Source organism: Rattus norvegicus, chromosome 10, assembly GCF_036323735.1.
Source record: "Rattus norvegicus strain BN/NHsdMcwi chromosome 10, GRCr8, whole genome shotgun sequence".
Classification (NCBI taxonomy): Eukaryota; Metazoa; Chordata; class Mammalia; order Rodentia; family Muridae; genus Rattus; species Rattus norvegicus.
This window is the reverse complement of record NC_086028.1, coordinates 34609075-34634725: the sequence shown is the minus strand read 5'-3', so window position 1 is coordinate 34634725 and position 25651 is coordinate 34609075. Positions and strand designations below refer to the sequence as shown.

Below are 25651 nucleotides of genomic sequence, written 5' to 3'. Positions count from 1 at the left end.
GATTTGAACTCAGGACCTCTGGAAGAGCAGTCAGTGCTCTTAACCACTGAGCCATCTCTCCAGCCCGGATCTAGAGTTGTTCAATGTGTCACTAGTGTCTCTTGCTGACTGTCCTGGGTCACTCCCTTAAACATTTCCCTGCACTCTGATCTCCTCTGTCATGAAACCACAGTCTTCTTTGGGAACTAAGAACGTCTGGGAACTAAGAACGTCTCTTGTCCCACAGCTGTCTCTATGCATCCTTAGCATAACTCAGAAATCTATTCCTGTGTACTCCATGAATGAATACCTCTCTCTCTCTCTCTCTCTCTCTCTCTCTCTCTCTCTCTCTCTCTCCCTCCCTCCCTCCCTCCCTCCCTCCTCTCCCTTTACCATTTCTACTCTGTAATCAATCATGGACATTCCTTTCCCTGACTGCTTTACTGACAAGGAAGAAAGACTACAATTCTAAGTATCCAATATCAGTCAAACTCATCCAATTAGCATACAACAGTGCATATGATTCGATTTTAGAGAGGACAACATGAACCGGGACAGATACATTGGCATGAGCACACAATCCACGGTTGTAAAACCATAGCTTAGAAGGCCAGCCACCATCCCAGCTGGGCTAAAATGAAGCAAATGTTTTGTTTGATTTTCAGTCCCCAAGCTGGACTTTCTCCAGATGTTACAGGAATGTAACATTGTAAGTACACATGCTATAGACTATCTTCTGCTCTCAGTACCTTGTGCAAATTTGTACAAGTGCTTATGAAAAATAAAGTGTGTTTAGGCAGACGGAATTCACACTCACCAACTGCTGAATGACTCTTTCGACCAATGTGGAAAACGTAATGTCCTCAGTCTCTCTGTTGTCGAATACGTATTTAATCAGCTTGGCGATGGTCTCCGTGTCTGTTTCTGACTCAAACTCGTAGCCCTTGCTTTCCTGGAATATGGGGTTGTACCCAGGGTGACAGATTTTGGTCATTATGCAATGCTGGTGGGGCCAACTCCCTCTAGTCTAGTCCCTCAAGATATGACTTAAGGCAAGAATAAGCAAAACTGGGAAGGGACAAGAAATCTCTGCCAGAACCCAGCAGCCAAACACCTCTGAGTCACCCTCTTATTCCCAGAGACGGCCCCTCATCCCTCCTCAGGAGTCTGTCTTCACTGTTAATCTGGACATTGCAAACCAGCAGCAATGATGATAAAATATGTTGACTCAAACCCACTCACATCCCAACTCACACCACGCTGCGGACACTCACCGTCTGCCTCCCCACCCCACGGTCCACACAGTGTCAGAATTGGTGTGTTACATAGCACAAGCTACTCTATGAAACCCAGCTCATGTGATTTTGATTCTGTAAAGCCTCAGGAGCCCTCAAGATAAACACTCACGCCCTGCTATCTCCCCAGACAAGGTCTGAACACAGTGGCTCAGCTGTGACTAAGGCTCATGCTCAGGGTTGTGACATGGCCTGGAGTGCATCTCACTCAGTTCCTGTGTTTGTTTCTGGGTGGAAACAGGCTAGGTGAAAGTGTCAGCGAACAATGCTGAATCAGAGTGATTTGCCCAGGGGAAGCCCCTTACCAGAAATTTCCTTAGATCCTTGTAATTAGTGATGATTCCGTTGTGGATGACGACAAATTCTGAAAGAAGAGTTTGTGTTAGAGAGAAACAAGCTCTCAAAATGAACTGGAAGGAAGTTCAAGCTAGATGCTAGAGGAATGAAAACTGGAAACTCTTCCCTGAGATGTGTAGTAATCAGGTTTCATTTGCAACGCCTAAGACTGATGTTTACCAAAACTGCAGCCTACGGAAGGAGTGACCTGTCAGTGGTAGGCACCCAGCGCCCGACCGTGAGTAGAATTCTATCACTGGGTATTAAAAAGGCTTCCAGCCTTAACAACTATTTATGTCAAAAAGGATTAACCTTTCACTATCCAGAAATATTTCTAGACATTCCCAACTGTCTTTAGCTCTTTCTCCTCTTTAAAATAAATCATTTTACTTTGTGCATATGGTATTTCCCCTACATGCATGTCTCTGCATTACATGCACGCCTGGGGGCTGCGGAAGCCAGAAGAGAGCATCAGATGCCCTGGGCTAGAAGAGCAGACAGTTCTGAGTTCTGTGGGTGCTGGGAATTGAACCTGGGTCCCCTGGAAGAGCAGCCGGTGCTCTTAACTGCACTAAGCTCTCTTGCACTAAGCTTTAGTTTTTAAAGGAGAGTCGCAAACTAGCAGTGTATAGATGGTGTGTGTGTGTGTGTGTGTGTGTGTGTGTGTGTGTGTGTGTGACGTGCGCGTGCCATGGCTCGTGTGTGAAAAGCAGGGGACAACCTGCTGGAGGTGGTTCTCCCTTGAACCCTTATATAAATTCCAGGGATTGAACTCAGCTCACCAGAATTCCACGGTGGGTGCTTTTACAAGCTGACCCATCTGGCAGGCCCCTCTACCTTAGTCTTTTGAGGCAGGGAGTCTCATAGAACCTAGAGTTCACTGACTTGGCTAGCCTGGCTGGCCAGTGAGCTTGAGGGATCCTGGAGCCTCTGTCTCCCAGCCCTGGGATTACAAACATGTGTGACGGCACCCAACATAGGTGCTGGGGTCCAGCTCAGGTCCTTGTGCTTGTACGCCAGGCACTTTGACAACCGAGCCAACTCTGCGGCCTATGTGAAAATCCCCCCAGTCTCCTTTGCTCTGATGCCTTCTTGGGAGCATCAGACATCATCCGTATATTGATTCTCTATTATTAATCAACTCTATTACCCTCCTTTCTTCCCTTCTTTTTGTTTCACATCTATCGTGACATTGTTTCTTTCTGCTATTTTCTTAAGTCTACCACATTTTCTTTTGTCTTCATCAGTGGTCTCATCTGTTTCTTACAGTCCATGTCTTCTTTGTGAAAACACTTACGCTTGCCTTTTGCGGGGCCAGCAGTTGAACCTATGGCCTGCTAAGCTCTAACGGGCTGTAACGGAGGCATCCCAAGCAAGACTGTGTCATCCCCTCATGCTGTTTAGTAGCCATGAGTAAAGACACTCTTGAAAGCACATTGATTGTCCCTGGTGAGTTGGTCAGACATTGGATGAGCCTTCACAGATTGCTAATGGTAGTTTTCGACTGGTTATCCTGAATCGAAGCTGCAGTTTCTAACAAATGTGGCTATGGGTGGGTCCTACCGGAGATGCTGAAGGTGATCTCAGGAGGACTGGGCAGAGGGGAAAGCCAGTGTGAGGTAGGCATGGAAGGCACTCTGGCCGGGATCATCTCTGACAGGTCATTCAGGGAGGAACAGAAACATCCTGAACAGGCTCTACTTACCATTGTCTTTGTCTGAACGCTGTGGGTGACTGTTGACCACATTGGGGACCCCATGGGTGGCCCAACGTGTGTGGGCTATGCCGAAGTGTGTCTCAAACTCTACCTTCAAGTCCATGCTATCTTGCTCTAAAACAAAAGAAAACCAGTTGCTATGTTGGTGCATGTTGTGCATGCGTGTTTGTGTGCATGTGTGCTTACATACATGTGTCTGTGTGGGCTGTACATGCATGGTTTCATATATGTGCATGTGTGTGGAGGCCCAAGGTTAGTGCTGGGTGTTTGCTCTGATCATTGGCCACTTTATTCATCGAGGCATGGTCTCATGTTAAACTCAGAACTCATCCACGTTGACAGCCAGGAGGAAGTGGCACATACATGTCTGCAATTCTAGTGCTGGGAAACCAGGGGCGGGTGGATCTCTGAGCTTGAGGCTGGCCTGGTATCTGGTGAGTTTTACACAGAGAAACTTTGTCTCAAGAGGGAAAAAGAAAGCATTGGCAGGCCACTACTGTGGCAAGGTGGTTCCATTCTACTAGACACCGTGCTCCCGAATGGCCCATCTTTAATGTCAGTCACACACATGGCACTCCAGGGATCCGATGCGTCGGGGGACTATCTATTTACTTAGTGTATCAGTAACTTAACCCCCTTTGAAGACAGATTATTGCTCTGTGGCCCTGGAACTCACTACATAAACCAAACTGGCCTCAGACTGGCTACAATATTCCTGCCTCAGGCTCCCACATGCTGGGATTCCAGGCTGAACCACTATTCCTCTCCCTTATTGCCTAATTAAAATACGGCAACTTAAGAAAGAAAATGATGTATCAACAATATAAATGGAAAAGCAGTATTGTATGCTAGAATGACTAAAATAAACGTAACTATTAAAAGTTTCTCATCGCCACGTGTGACTGCTTAAAATAAAGACTCCTACATTTTGTGACAACTACAACTCAGCCTTAACGCTCCTAGTAATCATCCAAGTGTAGACGCATTGACGCATTGACACATTGACACATTTTCCGTCTCCAGTGCTGTTGGCATTTTCAAGGGCCTATGCCCACCCATCACTCGGATACAGGACATTTCCTACTTACTGTGAAGTCTTCCGCTTTCTACTTACTGTAAAGTTCTTCATCCAGAGCCTTCACTTTTCCCTTCTTCTTCACAAGATGGATGTGTCTTTCTTTGACTTCATGGTTATTCCCGTCAATGGCCACACCTACAGTTTACAGAGAACACCGAGTTCTGATGCCTGTACCAGCATGACCCACAGAAATATTTAAAAAAAAAAAAGCCCCTTGTCTTTCCCTTCAATTTCATTGCTACAAAGAGGCAAGCACTGTTCACACCTCTGTCACTGGAGAGAAGTTTTCTTATTTTCGAACTTTTATAAAATTGAGAACATAAACGTGATTTTTTTCCGTGTTTAAGTTTTGTCACCAAAAGGTACAGTTTGCTATCTTTGTCTGAGGTTTCACGTCCATGACCAACCAAGAGATGATCAGAAGTCTTGAAAATAATCCTAGGGAGCTAAGGTGATGGATGTTCAGTCTCCAGAATACACACATTAAAAAAAACCGAAACAGACACAGTGTCACAAGCTTGTAATCCCAAGGCTGGGAGGTAGAGACAGGTGGATCCCGGGAACCCGCGGGACATTCACCTAACCAATCTACAAGTTCCAAGTCAATGAAAAATACTGTCTCAAAAATTAAATGGAACTCTAGCCTCCAGGCACATGTCCATGTGTAATCACATATACACAAGTGTACTCAAACACATGTATACTCGCCAACAGATAAATTCCCTCTGTACTGAACATGGGCGGATGCTTTCCTTGCCATTATCTCAAGGCATTGTAAGGAAATTCACACCACATTTACATTGAATTAGGTATAAATAATCAATCTAAGGATGATAAATGTATCTGTGAGGAGATACAAATAGATCGTATGCAAATGTTGTGCTATTTTATAGAAGGAACTAGCGCATGGGGGGAAGTGGGGGAGGTTATCTCTGGGTCTCCCTCACCCTTACCAGTAAATACACCATGGAGGATTATAGCCACAGGTATGGTTTGTTACAGCAAGTGCATTCTGGAAATCTAACCTAGGACTTCATACATACTAACACACACACACACACACACACACACACACACACACACACACACCACTAGCCACTACCATGTTTCTTCAACAAGATCAAAAAGAACAATCTAGTTTTCAGGATATTTATTTTGAAAGACAAACCCCTAAAGTGTCAATTTCAAAGTAACAGAGTTGTGTGTGCAGGGACCTCAGGGATGGGCTGCCACACCTGCCATTAAAGGCAAGAGGCTATTCAAAGGCACTTAGCCTGCTGTGCCCTTTGTCTTGTAACCTCCTAGCTGCCTTCTCCCTCCATTTGCATGCCTGTAAACCCTTTCCGGATCTGCCTTCCGTTAAGAATTTACTAGGACAGGTCACCTAGCTCCTTGGCTCTGCAAGCTTCTAGAGAAACCTGACACAGCCACTCCCATGAGGATTGAGAAGTGAGTTAGAAAGATGGGCAGGCAGGATGCTACATATATATATTTAATGTATCCAACTTAGTGGTCTTTGAGATGGGGAACTACCAGTGGAAATACCCAAAAATCCAAGCCCTCAACTTCTCCTTCGCTGAAGTTCCTGGGGACCCCTTCCCTCCATCAATGTTATCGAGTATACACATTAAAACGAGGCTTCCTCTCTTACTGTATTGTTAACCGTCCACCCTAAGCTGCCCGGGAATCTTTAGGGCTCCTTCATCTTGTACAATTGAAACTTTGTGCCTTTGATCAATGTTGATGAAGCTGTATCTGATATAGATTTTGTTAGAGAGTTTTCTCTTTAACCCTTGTGTTTTCTACAGTTAAAAAAAAAGTTTTCTCCATTTTTCTACAGTTTTGAAACTTCTTTGATGAACAAGAGAGGTTATTGTTAGATGATTAAAGGCAGCCGTAAAGAGCCCAGAGGGGAAAGAAAGAGGTCTGGTCTGACCTTAGACAGGACCATGTTTGTTCATGGCAAGGAGGCACTTTTGTTAGTGTACAGATGGCCAAAATGCCTACAGAAGATGGGATGTGGCTCTTTAAAGGGGCAGAAATGACTTCCATAGTCCACAAGGGGAAGCTGGGAAGTGTAGTCCTTCAGCAGGAAAGGATCAGTTACATTAATAAAGGAATGTTAAAAAGTGTCAGGGAAGGACCCAGGCTGTAAAAGGCCCCTCTTACAAAGAATGTAAGTGAGAGAAGCAGCCATCCTGAGGTGTCTCGGAGACCCACCTGCCGAGTCATAACCCCGGTACTCCAGCCGCTGCAGGCCCCTGATGAGGGTTTCAAAAATCTCCTTCCTCGTCTTGGGAACTCTGTAATTCATATAGGCAAAGATTCCTGCCCAAAGAGAAAACAATAATGTCATCTTAAGGACATATCGGTATTCCGTATAGAAAAGAAACAAAACAAAAACAACAACAAAAACCAACACCAGACAAAGGAGGCATCTTAGCTCCTGCTTGCAGAGGAAAAGCTAGCTATCCCTCTAGTCCTCTGGGAGAGCTGTATTCTGTCAGCCCTACTCTCTGTGGCAAAAGCTCACACGAATCCTGTGTCATGACCTTGACTGTACAGTTTCACAGCAGAGGATTTCGCTGCCATTCACTGGCAGATGCGAGGAACCAATAAACCAGAGCAATGTATTTGCAAAGCTGGGTGCCACCAACAGAGACTAGGAAGACAAAACGAAGGGTGTGCTTGGCAGTACAAGAACAATCTTTATTGTCCTGGTTGCAGGTCCTTCCTCCTCTTTCCTCATTGGCTGAGGATCGTACCCTCAGGAGGATTCAGTTTTGCTTGTCATCTGTCATTCATGTCTGCCTGCTTCATGGAAAAGATGAGGCATGGATTTATCTCTCTATTCAATCTGATGGAAGCATTTTGACTAGTATCCTCTCTTCCCAAATGATTCATTGTATGTCAAGTTAACAAAACAAACACACCAACAAAAAACAAAACAACAACAAAAAAACAAAAATAACAAGGGCATCATGCATCCAAGGCAAGCATCCTGCTGAGCTCCCGCTCCTAGGAGTTAATGTAAAAGTAGTCTTTCACAACAGCCAGAATAGATCCATCTCTTGGGAAAGCCTTGTTAAAAAGTAGGCTAGCAAACCAAGGTGACTAAGTTTGGCTTTATTTTATCTAATGTATTTTATTTATTTGTACCCTTTCTCCTTGGTGGAAAGATGAAAGTCCCTGCTTTCGGTCTTTTCTAGGGATCAGAGTGGTTCCCAGCAGTCACATCAGGCGGCTACACAATTGGCAACTACTGCAAACTCCAGCTCCGAGGGGATCTGATGCCCTCTTCTGGTCTCCATGGGCAACTACACTCATGTGCATATACACGCAGAGGCACAGGCACACAGAGGCACAGGCACACACACATACACATAATTAAAAAAAAAAACAAACCCGTGCAGTGTGCTTTCTGAGCAGTTTCATATGAATTTCTTTTTAAAGTGGCCAAGGACAATTTTGACACTCAGCTATTTTTGTTTTCCTTGCTGACTTCAGGTTGGGGGAGCGAGAGAGGCAGAGGATAAGGGCTGTGCATGTAGTCTGGGTCCTTCCCTAGCAGCTGATACTTTCTGCCCCAGGCTTCAAACAAAAAAAACACATCTGGCTCTTGGGTGTATTTTTGTTACACTAATTTTTTAAAAGATAGTTTTATTTCAACATCAAAATGAAAATTTTAATAGCTTTCTTAAGATCTTAATGTACTAAATTATCTCACTTAAAAAGTACATTTCCAAGGTTTTTAGTCGTAGGTTGATTGTACCATCACTACCTCAGTCTACGTTTTGGTGAGCCTTTGTTCACACTAACTTTTCAGTGGACAACGAGAAAGCTCCCTGGTTGTATGGCTAAAATTCCAGTCAATGAAAGACCACGTAACTATCTGGGACAGTCATATAAGGTGAAGCCACTCGATATGTCTTCCATAACTGAAAATTTGAATTCTGAGGTTTCAGCTACCATCTTCCAGCCTTGACCTAAAAGTAATAACTAGAAATTTTTGATAAATAAATAATTCATGAGTTTAAAATTGCACACTGCTCTGACATAAGGAAATATGCTCACAGCTAGGCTGTGCGGCATCCCCCTGCTCAGGGATCCATGCTGTAGAACTACCCACCCATCTAGAAACTGTGTCCATTACCAAAATGAGGTCAGAGGATCTCAGTACCAGATCAGCTATCAGAGCACCACAGGCCCAGGTGATGACTGGCGTTCCAGTGTCACAACTGGGTTTAAGTAATGTCTGTCTTTATTTAAAAATGGCCCCAGGTACAAGAGTAGCAATAACAGCAAATGATAGTTCAGAGAGGTGCCCTTACACACTTCCTTTTAAGTGAAACCGTGAACATTCTTCAGCGAATAAGAGGAGAAAAACCATAGGCTGTGGTTGCTGAGATAATAAAAAGGAATCTTCTATCTGGGAAACTGTGAAGAAGGAAAAAGAAATGTGTGCCTCTTCTGTTGTCACCTCAGACTGCACATTTACAGCCGTGGGGCTGGTAAGGGCTTAGCCGATAGGTAAGACACAACTTCAGGGGTGTGTGCGAGCTCCTGTGCGTGTGTGTGTGTGTGTGTGTGTGTGTGTGTGTGTGTGAGAGAGAGAGAGAGAGAGAGAGAGAGAGAGAGAGAGAGAGAGAGGGGTGGGGTGGGGACGGGGGAGCATGCAGAGGCTAGAGCCGGAACTGGATATCTTCCTCAATTGCCCTCTACTTTAATTGCATTGAGACAGGAATTCTGGAAGCTCACCATACAGCTAGGCTGGCTAGCCAGAGAGCTCTCAGGATCTATCGGTCTCCACTTCTCAACGCTGGGGTCATAGGCACACACAGGAATACCCATCCAAAGATTCAAACTCAGGTCCTCACGCCTACTAAGCCATCTTCTCAGCCCTTGGAGTGATGAGATTCAGGCCTGTGTCACCACGCCCAGCTCGGAAAATATTTTAAACAGAAGGGTGTGTTGCACGGGTTATAGCTAACGCAGTCTTAAGTAATTGATATATTCTGAGGAAATTGTCTTCATGAACAACGAACGTGCAGCAGTAAAAAGGCTCAGATCATATGAAACGCAGTCCATCACGTGTTTGTCTAGATCAGTTTTGATTGGTTGATTTTTCTTCCTGTCACGGGTCCTATTTTTCCACATGATACTTAGCTAATACTTGGTGGCATCCATGATACTATGAATTTTGATATATTGGGTTATTAGGTCCTGGGTATTTTTTTTATATCTATACATATTCTTTAGGACCAGGAGCCTCTGACTCAGCTCTCCCATCCTTGCCTGAAAATTTGCTTCTTCCAGCCACACTCTACTTCTGAACGTGCATCCAGCACACATGTTTTTGCGTGGCACTGAAGATCCACAACAGCTTGGGAGAAGGGGCACGTTAGAAATACACACCCCCCCATCCCGTTGGATATTAAAATGTCCTTTTTCTCAGGACCACCAGCTGTGTTGACACCCAGCCAGGAGCTTGGCAGGCAGTTGAAACAGTTTGCGAGTTGACTGCCGTGTCGCAAGCTGCCAAGGAGGGTTTTTGAGAGGTCTCCGCACAAGAAACATAAATCTTCTCATTTTCGTCATGAAACGTCTAACTGAGTGACTTCTTTTATTAACGAAGCGCCACCCCTCTCCCTGTACAGCTAACCTTCCCGGCCACTTGGGCTCGCACAAAAGTGAACTGAAACGCATAAAATAGTGTGCATGCTGCTAACCGTCAATCACATTAATTTTATAAAAGATCATAAAGTAGGGGGCAGGCTGCTTTCCCAGGAATTTCTCAAGTCAAAACTGCCCTCTTGGAATCCGCCATCCTATCTGCAAAAGAAAGCGGCAGTGAGATGCAGTCTTCAAACACAGATCGGTTTGGCAGGAGCATCTAAATTCATGCAACCTCTCTGCAAGGCATTTTGCTGGTTATCTGAAAAGAAAAGCGGGCAGACACTGTGGTTGAGAGCTATGGCAGTTCTAGAAGCACGCCCAACAGACATCTTCGCAGAAGTGCACGCTTGCTCTTAAAAGGCTAGCAGCTCAGGCTGGTTTGTGACCTCCACAGACTAGAGACAGCCTGGTGTTCGATACAAGGGTGGAATCATTCATAACCTGTCTACACGTCTCTCTACTGTCCCTTGCTTTCCTCTCTCCCATCCCTCTCCCAGAGCCACGTGCAGGCTGGGTAAGCACTCCACGACTAAGCTATAGTACAGTCCCAACCCTAGAAAATATGTAATAAGACAATGTCAAAGGTCGACAAGATGGCTCAGCTGGTAAAGCTGCTGGCCACCAAGCCTGATGACCTGAGTCTGCTCCTTGGAGGTCATGTGGTGAAAGAAGAAAACTGACCTCCACATGAATGCCACGGCGTAAGCATGTGCACACACATCCACATACGATGCACATGAAATAAATAAAATAAATGCAAACTTAAAGTTAAAAGTAAAAATAAAAGAGAGAGGCAAATCTCCCGTGTCATCCTAAGGGGGGACATCCTAGCCAAGGAACAAAAGCTGACAAGTTTGAACTGTTTGGGAAGTCACAGACCTGGTTAATCCTGATTTCCTGTGGCACAGTCATGCCAGTAAGGAGGGCTGAGATTCTCAAGGGCAGATCCAGTGACAGAGACACCTGACCAAAGCCCTGCTCAGCTCTCAGATGCTACTTTGGTTTGTTCCAAGCCTCCCCTTGGGTCAGCCATGTCATATGCCCTTGCCTTGATGTCTCAGTTGCCAGTGCCTCGCCCCCTTCCTGCCTCTCTACCTCCTTCTGAGCTGAGCCAGTCTGACTTCACTGTGGCTCCCAGGCCATGATTACCTGGAAGAACAGTAGCCACAAGAGGGATAAGAAAGACCCGAACATGGGTTCGGTCCCCAGCTCTGAAAAAAAGAAAAGAAAAAAAAAGAAAGAAAGAAACACATCTATCTCACATCTATCTCTCCCCCAGATCCATAAAAGAGCAGGCGTGGAGCTATCCCCTCCCTGCCATTTACTTCTGGCTCTGTGACAGCAAGGAACCCAGAAGGTGAGGCCTGAAGCCCACAGCCAGGGCCAGATGCCCAATCCCAGATTCCATCCCGGTCCTGTGCTTTCTGTGTGGCCTCGACAAGTCAATGGACCTTGGAAACTTGATTTTCTCTGTGAAAACATCGGCGATGGCAGCATCCACTTAACAGAGTGGTTCTAACGGTTCAGAACGTCTTCCTTCAGAAAGCCGGCACTGCACTGCCTGTCGCATAGCCGAGGTGCTCTCACTTCAAGGATGCCACTGATGCAAATGCGTGCTCTCCTGCCACAATGACTAAGTCCTTAAGAAGTGACTGTCAAAGTCAGGGTACAGGGGAATACTACCATCTCATTATTTCTTTTTCTTCACCCTCTGCCTGGGAAAATGATGGTTAAGCCAAAGCTAGTCTGGTTGTGATTTGGACAAAGTTTAATTCAGCCCATAAACATATCCCTACTCTGTGGGGCCTTGTCACTGTTACGAATCAGTGAGATGTACGGATGAGCGTGAGGCAAAGGAGGTCACAGAGGCACAGGGGTCCCCATAGGTGGGATTTGCAGGCAGAGGGACTAAGGGCTGAGAGTGAGGACATAGCCTGGGGGTGGGGGAGCATTCCTTATCTCCCAGGGCTGGCTCTTTATAAGACTGTCATCTTTTCATTCTGTATCGGCTGGCAGGGTCCTCATGAGATCTACTGAGTTCTCTAACTCCCACTTTAGAGGCCACAGAACTATTCGTTTCCTATATCTGCTTCCTCGACCTTTTGTTTGACTCCCTACTATATATAGTCTTCATAAGACTAGGAACCACCTCTACGTCGTCTTATCTGTCAGAGCATCCTGACCACATAAGGTGCATGGTAGGTACACAATAAACAGCTGTTGGATGAACGCACGCATGAATAAAGAAGCAAACAGAGATAACCAGAGGTGAGCGGCCTCAGAACTGAGCCTGACACAGCCACTCGTCACACTCAGCTAGGCAGAGGTAGGTCTGTTTATTAGAACTCATCTCCCATCTGCATAGCCTTAAGAGATCGCTCAGGGACTCAGGCTCCACAGAAGTCACAGAGACAAGTTCAGAGCTCATGAGTTCAGCCTCCAAGGGACAGATAACGACAGTGGTCATGTCAGGGGCTTGACTTCCTCTGAATACCTGGCCAGCACTGAACACTTAGAATTTACCTGAAGTCCCTAGAGTAGTTGGGGTGGGGGCGGGACTACTGAAGAGGGATCTACAGGGTAAGTGGAAACAGTCAGTTTCAAAAAGGGCAGCCTGGACTCCTTTGGTCCTGCTGATAGTCTGTTTCCTAATGAAAACAACGCTCAGCCTGATCAACTCCATCCAGAGAGACCCAGCCCGAACCCACACAGAGAAGGGCTTTGCACTACAGAAGCCATATCACCACCCACGCAGGCTGGGGTCCTCCTACTGACCACCATTCTTCATCAGAGTCAAAGGGACTGGGAGTCTAATTTAAATGAAATTGGTTGTCTTATTTTGTTTGTTTGCTTGTTTCTCGCTCTCAAGGAAATGCTCATCACATTTTCCTATGTTTACGTGCGTTTGTGTGCAGGAAGATGAGGCAGGTCTACTTTTTTGAGCAAGGCTCACAGGTGTGGTAAGCCACACTGAGCCAAGGAGATGAGGCTGTGCTTTCTCTGACTGGCTGTCACTCGTGTAGACTGGGACAGACCAAATTATTGACGTGCGAATGACAATTCCTGTGGCCTCCTTTAAGGGGAGAGTAGAAGAAAACACACCGTGTAATATGTGGTCCCCTTGATGAATTCTAACAGACCACAGACACTTGTAATCATAGCTCTCAGGAGGTATGGAGGTCAGAGGACTGGAAGCTCAAGGTCTTCTTTAATCATAGAGCAAATTGAGGTTAGCCTGGGCTACATGAGACTTTTTTTTTAAGGGCTGTTTTCTAATGCCCTAATGCCTATACATACATTTCATCAAATTTTCTGGATCCAGGAATTAGGTAAGGAAGACTAATACATGAAGGAGCGCAAGGTAGGAAGGCACAGAGAAGGGGACAGACAGCATGGAGGGAATCCTGCTCTGTGAAAACTTGCTGAATCCAAATGTTCAACCACAGGACTGGAGAAATGGCTCGGTAGATAAGGGTGCATACTGTTCTTCCAAATGACTCAAGCTCAGTTCCCAGGAGTGCCAACATCAGACCAAGAGGTGTGTGTAGGTGTGCTGTGAGTGCCCCTGATGGCTTCCAGGAACCAGCTGGGTGCTTCTTTTCCCAATTACTCATTCAGGGACTTCCCATGACCCTCTCCCGAAACTGTCTCTGGTGAGAGTATGTATATCATAGAAATTAACAAAGTAGGGGCTCAAGAGATGGCTCGGTGGGCAAAAGTGAGTGCTGCTCTCGCAGAGGACCAAGTTCCATTCCCAACACCCACGTCAGATTGTTCACAACTGCCTGAAACTCCAGCTTGAGATGTGGACACACCTCTTTTGGTCTCTATGAGTATCTGCACTCACATGAACATAATCCCCAACACACATAAATGTAATTCATTTTTTAAATGGCAATCCAGAAAGCAATATACTATAGCATATCACTGGGTAGAAGATCTCTGCTTTGCCCATTTTCACCAACAAGGCTTGGAGAGATTAAGTCAAGCAACTGAGCCCCCCCCCCCCCGAGTCTGTCTATGTCCTCACCAACTCCACTTCTCAAAAGACATCGCTTCCTTACGAAGCTATGAACTGAAGTGTCACAGATGAAATGAGTGTTACAGATGATTTGATTTTGTCAGAAGTCTTCTAATCCCCCTGGATGGACACTAAGCAACTGACAGAGAAGACTCACCCTCCAGCTTAAATGGAAGGCAATTCTCCCCAAAAACAGCAATACACAAGCAGATTCTGGTACGTGCATGCACACATGCATATGTGTCAATTCTGGACAAATCTAGAGAAATAAAACCCATGGCTGCTTCTCCCGGAGACATGATAAACAGGCAGAGTGTGTACCATGTGTAAGTCAAGAGATGCTGTGAATGCCTTATTATATGACCCAGCAACTAACCTTTAAATAAATGAGCAAGTCTGTTTGGTCCAACTAGGTATGTGGCACCATGCCCATGAAACTGGAGGTATTCAAATGATCTTTTCACTCGCCTTCTGAGAGTGATGGGTCCAGTCTGAGAGTGTTAGGACAAGGGTGCTTGGGTGTATGGGAGTCCAGGAAGCCTGTTTATGAAATCTCTGAATTAGGCCCTCAAGGGCAGGACTTGAGAATTCAGGATTCTAAACATTTGAACAGAATCTGTCAGAATTGCTTTATATATGAGGAAAGTCTGTACAGATGTGAACAAAGGGGTTTCAAACTGTCCCAGATAATCCGGGAGCCCCTGAAGAATCATCACATGTGTCCTTTTAAGAAGGAGGTAGAGGGAGACTGTCCATGGAAGAGGAGGAGGTCATGTGACAAGAATGGAGTGATGCTATGCCCCTAGCCTGGCATGCCTGTGAACTCCTATCTCTGCAGAGCTCACACTTGAGCCTGGAGATCCTACCACAGGCTTCTCTCAGTCCTCTTGCTAGTTAGTTCTCTGGTACTCTATGCTGTGCTCTATTCTGTCCCAAACTTCTGAGAGTCAACAGGTAGCTAGCTAGCTCTGCGATGTTTCAACCAGTGAGTCAGGAGACAGCTGGTGCCCATTCGAAGAGAATGCTCCTCAGAAACATGGACTGGAGGTGGCTCATCTTTGAATACTTTTTAAGATTAAAAAAAAAAAAAAAAAACCTCAGGGGCTGGAGAGATGGCTCAGCGGTTAAGAGCACTGACTGCTCTACCAGAGGTCCTGAGTTCAATTCCCAGCAACCACATGGTGGCTCACAACCAGCTGTAATGTAATCCGATGTCCTCTTCTTGTGTCTGAAGACAGCTGCAGTGAACTCAAATACATAAAATAAATAAATATATCTTTATAAAAAAAACTTCATATGAGCTCTCTTACTTTTGTGATCTGGTAACTAAACCCCGTGCACTGAACAAAAAGCTGTCTGTCTGCCTGGTAGTGCCAGGGTGTAGCCTATGTCTGAGGTATCTTTTGCGTGGCAGCATTCTCAGGCTGGGGTTTTCTTGTTGCTGGAGAATGACTGGCTCACAGAATGGCCATTTTCTTCACCTGTCCCTTCTTAGAGGTAATGGGTGGCTCAGCCTCATGACCTTTAGAACCTCAGAGTGCAGAAGACATAGAGCCTTCCTCTTCTTACGCAATCACTTGTGGTGATTGCATGAAAAGGAAAAGAAGGAAGGAAAGGAAGACCGCAAAGGCGGCGGGGAGAAAGAACAAAACCTTTCCATTGGCAGGAAGTCAACAGAAGGCAGGGAACTCTGATGTCAATAAAACTGCACGTGGGGACCTGTGAGGGTTGGCTTAAGAGTGAATCTTTCTAGAATCACCTGGGAAGGGAGTCTCAATAAAGGTGGATTTAAGTTGGCCTGTGGGCATGCTTGTAGTAGATATTTTGATGTATATTAGTCTAGGTGGGACCATTTCGTGGGCTGGGTGCTAGGCTGGATGAAAGAAGGCATGTTGGTTGATAGGGAAGACAGATCGCTAGGCACTGCACGCTTTCATTCATTCCTGTTCTCTGCTCACGACTGTGGATTTAACCTATCTGGGTGCCTCACATTCCTGCAACCTGGATTCCCCCACAATGATGGGCTGCAACTTGGAATAAACGTGTTCTCTCACAAGTTGCTTCTGTTAGGATATTTTCTCTAGGAAATAGGAAAGGAGTTAACTAAGACAGCATTTAAGGGTCAGCTTCTCTGCACACTAAAGGTTTTTGTTTGAGGGTTGGTTCCTGTTGGGCCCAGCTTTCTGTGGATTGAAACATCATTAGAACATGGTCATCTTTTAATCATCTGACCATCCAATAAGGCCTTTGGTCTTGACCCCTGAAACCTGAGGCTGCTTTGAATGAAAGCAGCAGACATGGCCCAAGAAACTGAAATGATCTTAAAGTTCCTGTTCAGACAGGCCTCACCTGGTCCTCAGTTTCCCCAGATATAGAGTGAGAAACTGACTCAATATCTGTTGTATTCTTGTGCCCAAAACACGATTGTTATCATTTTTTTCTGTAAAATTCACTAAATTGCAAGTGAAAACAACCATAAAAGGAAAGCCAGTATCTGGAGCGGAACACATACGGACCACGAAGGGCATCAGACAAGTATGTCCAATTCTAGGCAGCTGGGCTGTGAGCTCTGAACCAGGGACAGATGCCCATGGGCAAAGACAGAGAGAACTAAAAACACAGTGTGCTTTGCTTTAGTTAGGATGTTACAGGACTCCTGGATGAAGACAGGGGGCTGGGTCAGACATCACCAAGGACGGCCTCAAAGAAACCTAAGTTTGAGGAGGCCTCCTAGCCCAGCTCGCCTGGCTCCTTTGAGTTTGGTTCTGAATAGGAGCACAGCTGAACCAAGACTTCTACTACATCCTAGATATTCTTTGGTGACCTCAAAGCACTTCTCATACTCAGTCACAAATACCAAAAGTCTAGAAAGGAGACGGGTTGGTTATAACCCAAACCCCATCTCTTCCAAAGGGTTGGAGGAGACAGTTCTCCGTAGCTTGGAAAGACACAAAAGAAGGCAGACGCCAGGAGGAAGCAGGGTGGAAGACTGAGGTGGTTGATGGTGGGGACGCAGGACCATCTGAGAGGCACAGCAAGGAAAGCGGAATAGATCAAGTAGTTTGAGGTCTCTTGCCTAAGTCTGGTTCTAGATCAAGTAGTTGAGGTCTCTTGCGTAAGTCTGGTTCTAAAGCCACCTGTGGCTAAAGGTCTGCGAGAACTTAAACCTGGGAGGCTTTTGAATCTGACAAAACTTGTGCATTGTTTCATTTCTGTGTCCAGAAACCCCAGAGGCAACCTTATATACATGTTGCCAAAGGATGCCTAGGAGTCCTAAGATTCTGTCTGCGGATTCAGGAATTTAAACTGACCCTGGCTCTCTCTGGATGAGGCTGTGTCCCCAAGGTTCCTGCCTAATCCTTGCTCTGTGGTTCTTTTCCCCTGGTCTCCTGGCTCATGAAACAAGGCCTGCACAGACCTTGGCTTTGGACTCACCAACTGGCACACCCCACCCCACAAGCCTTCAGCAAAGTCAGAGAGGCGCCTTTCATGGCTTCAAAAGTTCCACCAGGTTCTCCAGCCGCAGGGGGCTGGAGTGGGTAACTGAATCCTACTCAAGGCAGAAAAAAAGCGCACAGTGACCTTTTGTCCCAAAAGTTCCCGGCTTTCCCCGGCCAGCCAGCCAGCGGAGGCGGCCCAGCCAGCCAGGAGCGTAAGGAATTGCAGATGTGCGCCCAGGGCGGCCGCCTCCCTTATGCTCCCAAAGCCCGGCTGGACACCTCGGCGTCGCCCGGGGCTGCGCCGCTATCCGGTCCAGGGCTCCCGCTCCTAGCTTTGGGCTAAGGCTTCGGGGTAAGTCACTATCTATCGTGTCGCCAAGAGCTCGTTCCAGCAAAGCTTTACCACACTTCCCACCCTTCTAGGGACAGGAGATTCGTTTTGCGTCGCAAGCAAGACGGGCAAACCCTTCCGAGCGCACCAGGAACTGTTTGGGACGCCCCGGGGCGGGCTACTGACACCGCACAGGTGAGGTCGCCTGTCCTTGGTGGGCGCGGCAGACTGGGACATAGGACCACCACTCCGCGCCCAGGATGATTGAGCTTGCTAGTGGCGGCCTTTGTGGGCCAAGTAGAGGAAGCGCCCTCCCGGTATATGGAGTGGAAACACCTCTGTGTTGCGGGGCTCCTTTCCTGGGACCCGCCTTGCTGCCCCTGCTCTGTGCGGTCCCGGCTTGGTTCTTCTTACTCGGAGTTTAGACGCCCCCATCCCCACGCCCCCATGTCCCCGAGTCGTTACTCCTGGTCCGCGAGCGGGGAAGGAAGGCCTGGCTAAGGAAAGCCCCACGATCGCCGCCCCTAGCAGGTCCCCAGCGCCTGGCTCTCTGGTCTGGGCTCTGAAAGGCTCTGAGGGAGGAGGCCGCCGTGCACTCACCGCACATGGTGGCTCCGATAGCTCCAGACGCCCGGACGACTCGCTGCGCCTCGCGCTCCCTGGCTCAGGCTCCCGCCGCTCGGCCTCCTGCCCTTATAGCCAGCCAGTAGCCCTCTGAGAGGGGTGGGGCTGGGGCGGGGACTCCTGCCGCCTGCTTGCTCCTTATTGGTCCCTGGTTGTCGTAACAACGGCGGGGGCCCCCAAGACTCAAAGAAAGGGGTGAGGGGCGGCTCCCAAGCTCCAGGCTCTACAGTAAGAGGAGGGAGGAGGCCCAATCGGAGGCAAACACCTTGAGTTCGGACTTTTGAGTCAGTCTATTAGACGTGAAACTTTAGCCAGGAGGATGGATCGCTCTGTGCCTCAGTTTCTTCATTTGTAAAATGTGATAATAATAAAATGTACGTCTTAGATCCTCCTGATGTTAAGGCCAGACAGATTGTGTAGGCACAGAACACAATCTCTTCTCTGTCTCTGTCTCTGTCTCTGTCTCTTTCTCTGTCTCTCTCTCTCTCTCTCTCTCTCTCTCTCTCACACACACACACACACACACACACACACACACACACACACACACACACGCACGCACACACGCCCCTCTATTCCAAACCTCCTTTCAGAGTAAGAAAAAAGTCGCGCACACTAGGCTTGTGAACTTGTTCCAACCCTGCCAGGAGCGAACTGAGCTTGGCTGAAAAAGGAGAAAATTGAAGCTCCTTGGAAAGATATAAGATATTGACCAAGATGTGCCTGAGCCTGAACCTGATAGCTCATGGGGGTCGGGATTCCCCAGGTCAGAAGGCAAGCTGGACAGCCCCGGAAACCGCCCCATAATGGAGATGCGCTGGCAGACCCGTCTGGCAAGCAGTGAGCCTGCATCCAAGCCAGGGGCTCCACCGCCCCACTGTGACCTGGAGCCTCGGTTCGACCCTGCGATGAGTCACGAGCCTGGCTTTCCCCCGCCCTAGTTCCCGACTGTCTCCTCCTCCTCCCCACTGCTCTCCAGGCCCCGCATCTCTTGAGGAAGGTCACGAGATCTGGCCCAATATTTGCTCACTTTGAAGCCATCTGTGCGTGTATGGTTTAACTTAAAAAATAAAATAAAACCTTGAAATCTAAATCTATGGTATTCCCCAATTGTAATTTTTAAAAAGAAAAACTAGCTTAAATCTTGTGTCTGGAGGGTTTTTTTTTTTCTTAGCTTTGCAGCCCCCTAGGGATGGAGGTGTTGTTCCCAGCGAGGAGTCTGAAGTTCGATGGTAGTGACAGAGAAGGTTTGGCTGAACCACCGGATACCCAAAGCTGACTCAAGAGCAACATTGTTCCTTACCCTCAGCTATGCAGGCAGACACTCATTCATTAATTCACTGGCTCATCATTCATTCCCAAGCCCGCACTCTGGGTGATAGGGACTTAATGAATGAGGACAGACACGGCCAGTTTCCTGGCTCTTACAAAGCAATGGACAGGGCAGACACTAAGCTAGTGGTCACATAGGAAATTGGACATCTTTGTAGAGAAGGGCCTGGGCCAGGCAAAACTACACAGAAAGGGGCAAGAAGCAGGCCTTCTACTGGCACCAAGATACCAGGATCTCTGTGTCCTAGCACAGTGCAGATCTGTCCTCCATTGCTCTTGTAAGTTTGTGTCTCCATGTGAAAAATGGCAGGGGTGACTGCCATGACCCTGTGGAGGCATCCTCTGCTTTTGGGACCGCTAGGCCTGGGAGCCCTTTGCGAGAGTCATGGCCTGTCAGATGTGTAGCCACCGCACTCACCTAGCTCTAGGATTGGTTCAGGGGTTACAGTGCCCCATGCTGAGGGTGGAGACAGACAAGAGGACAGATCCTCTTGGTACAGCTCTAAGAAGGATAGTTTGGGGCTGCTGGGGAGTTTGTGATCACCTTTGGGATGAGAGAGAGGGTGTCCAGGAGTGAAGTGATCCAGAGCAAACTGGATCCTTAGGTGAGCAAAGCTACACATTTCCAGAGCCCCAGACTGTTCATGGACATTTTTTCAGTCTGCAGTTCTGTGGTTTAAACATGTCCCCAAAGCAAGTGCTGTAACACAATTGTCAACGATTTAAAGTCACCAGGTGGGACCTCCGAAAATCGGTTAGGCCATGAGGGATGCACCCCCACCAATGAATAGATGCTAATTAAAAGGGCTCACGAAACTTTGAGTATAGCCTCTCACATCCTCTTGGTGGAGGGTGCCTTCCCGTAGGATCATACAACAGGAAGATCCATGCCAGACACCACCCCTCAGTTAACGGACTTCCTAGTCTCTAGAAACAACAAGCCTATAAAGATTTATTGTTGAGAAACCAGCCTATGGCGTTCTTTGATAGCAAGCTTAATAAATTCCTATTTTACTTGATGCCCGTTGAAGTCACTTCTGTTACTTATGACCAAGTACAGCCCTGACACCTTTAACCTTCAAGTACTCTGACCTGAGAGCGGTTCAGTGGAATGCTCAGGTAGGGAGCTGGTGGCCCCAGTCCATTAGGTTCTGGTTAGAGGCAGCTTTCTTTCTTGTCCTCATCCTAGTCAAGGACCTGCTCTAATGCAGTCTAGGAATCCCTAAAGAGCCCAGCCAGAGATGTAGATGCGGGAGTTCAGATATGGACCCTTTGGGAGGACAGAAGCAGCAGGATGGAGCACCAGAGCCTCTTTCAGCACGGCCATACCTGTCTTTAGAGGAGAGTGAGCCTGTACACCTCTAGCCAGAATTCTGTCTGTCTGTTCAGAGCAGGCTGCTGCACCCGGCAGATACCCAGTATTAATACGTTATCTATGCGTGATTCTAGTCCCACTTTTCAGGGACACTTTGACCCCACTGGCCGAGAAGGTGAGGCATGTATTGGCATCATCATCTATACATGTGCCTCAAAGCTCTCTGTAGTTGCGAGATTTACTCTCTGCTCCTCCCTGGTCCATGCCCGTTCTAACTGAATAGCCCATCGAAGTCCCACAGCTGTCCTACTGACATGGTATGAGCCTGCCACCTCCCAGGTACAGACTCTGTTCAGCTGACTTCACTGGGATGCTATTGCTGGAGTCTGACCATGGAGTAACCACTTCTGTCCATGGCCTAGTGACTCTTTTGGGCCCCTGGATTTTCATCATGTAGCATGTTGTCATGAAGGACTTCACATGAAGGCCAAGTTTCTATTGGCCTCAGTTCTGTGAGCTGGACTATCAATAGGACAATCTGAGATATGTCCTCTCCCTAATATCCTTTTAATCCTCCCAATACAGAAACACCACGAAGATCTGCTTGTCTAGACACCAGCCTGGCACGGGGCTTCCTGGATTTTAGCATAACTCCTCAGGGAGTTCCGGGTGAGGGGTACTGAGGTTTGCAGCTGGAAATCTCTTGTTAGATCAAGAGGGATGGGGTGTGTATAGAGAGATTCAAAGGAGACCTGTGAGTAGGGCTCAGGGCAGGTAACAGGTGGGCTCCTAGATGTATAGTCCAGATATCCCATGTGTGGAGATTTAGATGAAGTTCTCCACCTCAGGCCATCTACCTAGCCCTTAGCTAGATACGAGGGGGAAGCATCAAGGAGTAGAAACTTTGGGTATAGCACAGGAGGCCTGTCATAAAACCTCTCCACCTGCAGGACTGTATAATGGTTTAAATAGGAGATTTCCCTACAGGCCCATGTGTTTAATGCTTGGTCTCTGGCTATCAGTACTGTTTGGGGAGGTTCTAAAACTTTAGAAGTGGGACCTTGTCTTCTTTCTATTCTGCTTTTTGGCTTCTAAAATGCAAGCTGCTTTGCTCCACCACACCTTTCCCACTGTGAATTGAAACTATGAATTGAAATTAAAATGTCTTCTCTAATGTTGGTTCACTCAGCCAGTATGTTACAGCAATAGGAAGTCTCATCTATACAGAGAACTGGTATCCCGGAGGTAGAGCTGTTAGCTGTGGCATTACCACTGAGTTCAGAAGCTTTTAGAACTGGTTTTCAGGGAGAGTCAAAAAAGTTCAGGGAAGCCCTAGGCTACTGAAAGAGGAGCTTGACGGGATATTCTGATAGGTGCTCAGAATACCAGAGTAACAGTAATACGGACAGAGAAGACAGTACTCATGAGGCTTCGGGTGGAAGTGAGGACTCTACTGGACACTGGATGAGAGGCCACTCATCCACGTCCTGAGACTGTGGGAAGGTGAGTTTAAAGGCTAATCAGCTGTAAAATTTCATGGCGGTCTAGCACTCAACGTGTAGCATGGCTATTGCTAGCTGCTTGCAGACAGGTTTACAGTGTGCATTAGAAGCAAAGTGCAGAGCAGAGAGCTGAAAGCAAGCAAACCAACAAGCCAAGAAAACTTGCAGCTCAGTCAGAACAGCAGCATCAAGTTGGGACCTGGCAAGACATAATTTCTGAAAAGATTAACTAAGAAAAGCCAATTTGGACAATTGCACTGGGACAACAGAAGACTGCCAAGAGAGTGTCTGTCTCAGGAATCGGCCAGACCTCATTTAGTGCAGGTTCATTGGAAGTCTTTCCCTTGAGCAGAGAGGGCCTTGGGATTCTCAGCTCACACAGAGCTGCTCACATTGTTCCTCTGGGCTTCATTTCACTGTGTGCATGTACCTGGGCATTCAAAGGCTGTGGTAATCATGGTCCAAAACGTTTTATTCAAGCTAATGGCTGACCCTGGTTTTATAGGTGTTTAGAAACCAAGAGTGATCAGATCACAGAGGCTTCCGCACAAATTTCAAAGAAAGCTCAAGAGGACAGGAAATGTGTGGCAGGGTCAAGGTGCCTGCAGGTACTCTTTGAGAAGACAGTGCATAAAGCTTTGAAGGTGAAACCTAAGCTTCCACAAAGACTCCAGGAAGGAGGAGATGTCAGGTGTACGGAATATCTATCTGCAGAGGTAAGCTGAGGAAACTATGGGGCCAAGAGAGAGACTATGTGGATAAAAAAATGGTAATGCACAGGACTACCTCACCCATTGGAGCCCATCTCATAATATCACATACTCTGCTAAATGCCAGACATGGTCTATAGAGTCTATTATTCACCCTGCTAGGCTCGTCTGTTTTCCTGGCTGTTCTGTTTCTTTCTCCAGTAGTAGAAATATCCAGCCAAGACATGAGGGCACAGAATAAACATAACTTTTCTTATTTTGTAGGGGTTCACAACTAAGGGTTTTCCTCAAGTCTCAGAGAAGACTTGAGTCCCTAACACTAGAAAAATATTAGAACTCTGTTATGGTGATTTGAACGAGAATGGCCCTCATTGACTCATATATTTGAACACTGAGTCCCCAGGTGGTAGAATCTTTTGGAAAGGATTAGGAGCTGGGGTCTTGTGGGAGGAAGTGTATCACTGGGGCCAGCTTTGAGGTTTCAAAAGCCTCCCTCTGACCTCAGTGGGCTCCCTATTTTATGCTTGGATTTTGAGGTGTGAGCTCTCTGCTATTCAATACAGGCCCGAATCCTTTCCTCTGCCATCAAGGACTCTGACTCTCTAAGCAGTGAACTCTTCCAAAGATTTTCTTTCATAAGTAACTTTCCTTGGTTATAGTGTTTTTAACACAGCAGTAGAAAAGTCGCTGATGAGTCTGATAAGACTGTTTAGTTATGAAGACTCTTCAGAATATGCTACACGCATTTTACACCATGAAATGGTAATGAGTTTTTGGAGGCTAAGGGTGTGGGATGCTGTATTTTGAATGTGAAATTTCCTCATTGGCTTAAGTATTGAATATCTTGCCCACAGATGGTGGCACCATTTGGAACATTCTGGAACCTTTGGGATGTTGGTCCTAGATAGAGGAAACAGGTCACCGGAGGCATGCCCTTGAAGGTGATTCCTGGTCCCTCCCCTTTCTGCCCTGCTTCCTGGCAACCATGCTCTGAGCTTCTCTGTTCTTCCCCAATGTCCCTGCTACGATGAACTGAGACTTCTAGAACTGTAGGCTAAAATAAGTCTTTCCTCCCTTAAGCTGTCTATCAAGTATTTTATCAGCACAGGTTGACACGGGGTGAATAGGGCAGAAAAAAAAATCACAATTAAGAAACTTGGCAGGAAATGGTGGCCAGAATTCTTAAGTATAAGTACCTTGGGGCTGAAACAGCGGCTGAGCAATGACTGTTCTTTCAGAACAGTGGTTCTCAGCCTTCCGGATGCTGCAATCCTTTAACATAGTTCCTCATATGCTGTGGTGACCCTCCAACCATAAAGTTATTTTGGTTGCTACTCTGAGTTTGCTGCTGTTATGAATCATTGTGTGCATGTCTGCATTTTCCAATGGTCTTAGGTGACCCCTGTGAAAGGGTCAGTCAACCACCAAAGGGTTGAGGCCCACAGGTTGAGAACCACTGTTCTAGAGGTTCCGGATTTGATTCCTAGCAATCACATGCTGGTTGTACAACATCTTTACTCCTGTTCCAGGGACTCCTACATCCTCTTCCGACCTCTACCGGCAATGCCTACATGTACGGCAAAACATTTATACAAATAAAAAATTTTTTTAAAGATTTATTTATTTACTTCATGTATGTGAGTACACTGTAGCTGTCTTCAGACACACCAGAAGACAGCATTGAATCCCATGACAGATGGTTGTGAGCCACCATGTGGTTGCTGGGAATTGAACTCAGGACCTCTGGGAGAGCAGTCAATGCTCATAACCGCTGAGCCATCCCTCCAGCCCCCAAATAAAAATTTTTTAAACACTTTTTTTTCCACATGGAGAGGTTTAATGAGAGAAGAAGAGTAGAAGAGGAGAGGAAAGGCGGCCATGGGCATGTGGAGGGAAGGGGCCGGGGGATGAGGAGAGAAGGGACAGGGAAGAGCAGAGCAGAGAAGAACAAAGAGCTAAACATTTTTTTGAGACAGGGTTTTCCTAGTTCTAGCTAGATGTCCTAGAGCTCATTTTGTAGATCAGGCTGGCCCTGAACTCATAGAGATCCACCAGTCTCTGCCTCTCCAGTCATGGGACTAAAGGCGTGCACCACCACCAGACACAACAAAAATGTCTTGAAAGAAAGGGGGAAAAAGGCAAGGGTTTGTGGGAAAGAAGACACGTGGAGGTCAGGGATAGACAGATTGTCTTCCTAAGTACTTTCCAACTCTCTTTTTTTTTTCTTTTTTCTTTTCTGAGACAAGGCATCAAAGTTTTGTCACTTTGACTTAAATCTAGACAAACATAGGTCGA

At 46.8% G+C, this 25651-nt stretch overlaps 1 protein-coding gene and 1 long non-coding RNA gene across 3 annotated transcripts in view; one reads left to right on the top strand and one right to left on the bottom strand.

Moving 5' to 3' along the window:
* Nucleotides 1-18580, bottom strand: part of Gfpt2 (glutamine-fructose-6-phosphate transaminase 2) — a 46275-nt gene extending 27695 nt beyond the window's left edge. The window contains exons 1-6 of the mRNA NM_001002819.2: nucleotides 18474-18580; nucleotides 6626-6733; nucleotides 4442-4540; nucleotides 3316-3441; nucleotides 1580-1638; nucleotides 797-931 (exon numbers count right to left, since the gene is read on the bottom strand). Coding sequence (NP_001002819.2) covers nucleotides 797-931; nucleotides 1580-1638; nucleotides 3316-3441; nucleotides 4442-4540; nucleotides 6626-6733; nucleotides 18474-18480 — 534 coding nt within the window. The 5' untranslated portion in view covers nucleotides 18481-18580. The remainder of the gene's footprint in view (nucleotides 1-796; nucleotides 932-1579; nucleotides 1639-3315; nucleotides 3442-4441; nucleotides 4541-6625; nucleotides 6734-18473) is intronic.
* On the top strand, nucleotides 17307-19590 carry LOC120095088 (uncharacterized). 2 transcript variants are annotated; one of them, XR_010055598.1, is made up of 3 exons: nucleotides 17307-17894; nucleotides 17966-18068; nucleotides 19269-19590. It is a non-coding gene; the product is annotated as an uncharacterized LOC120095088 (long non-coding RNA). The 2 variants fall into 2 exon arrangements; XR_005490186.2 differs by having other exon boundaries at nucleotides 17327-17894; nucleotides 19264-19590.
* The last annotated feature ends 6061 nt before the right edge of the window (nucleotides 19591-25651 follow it).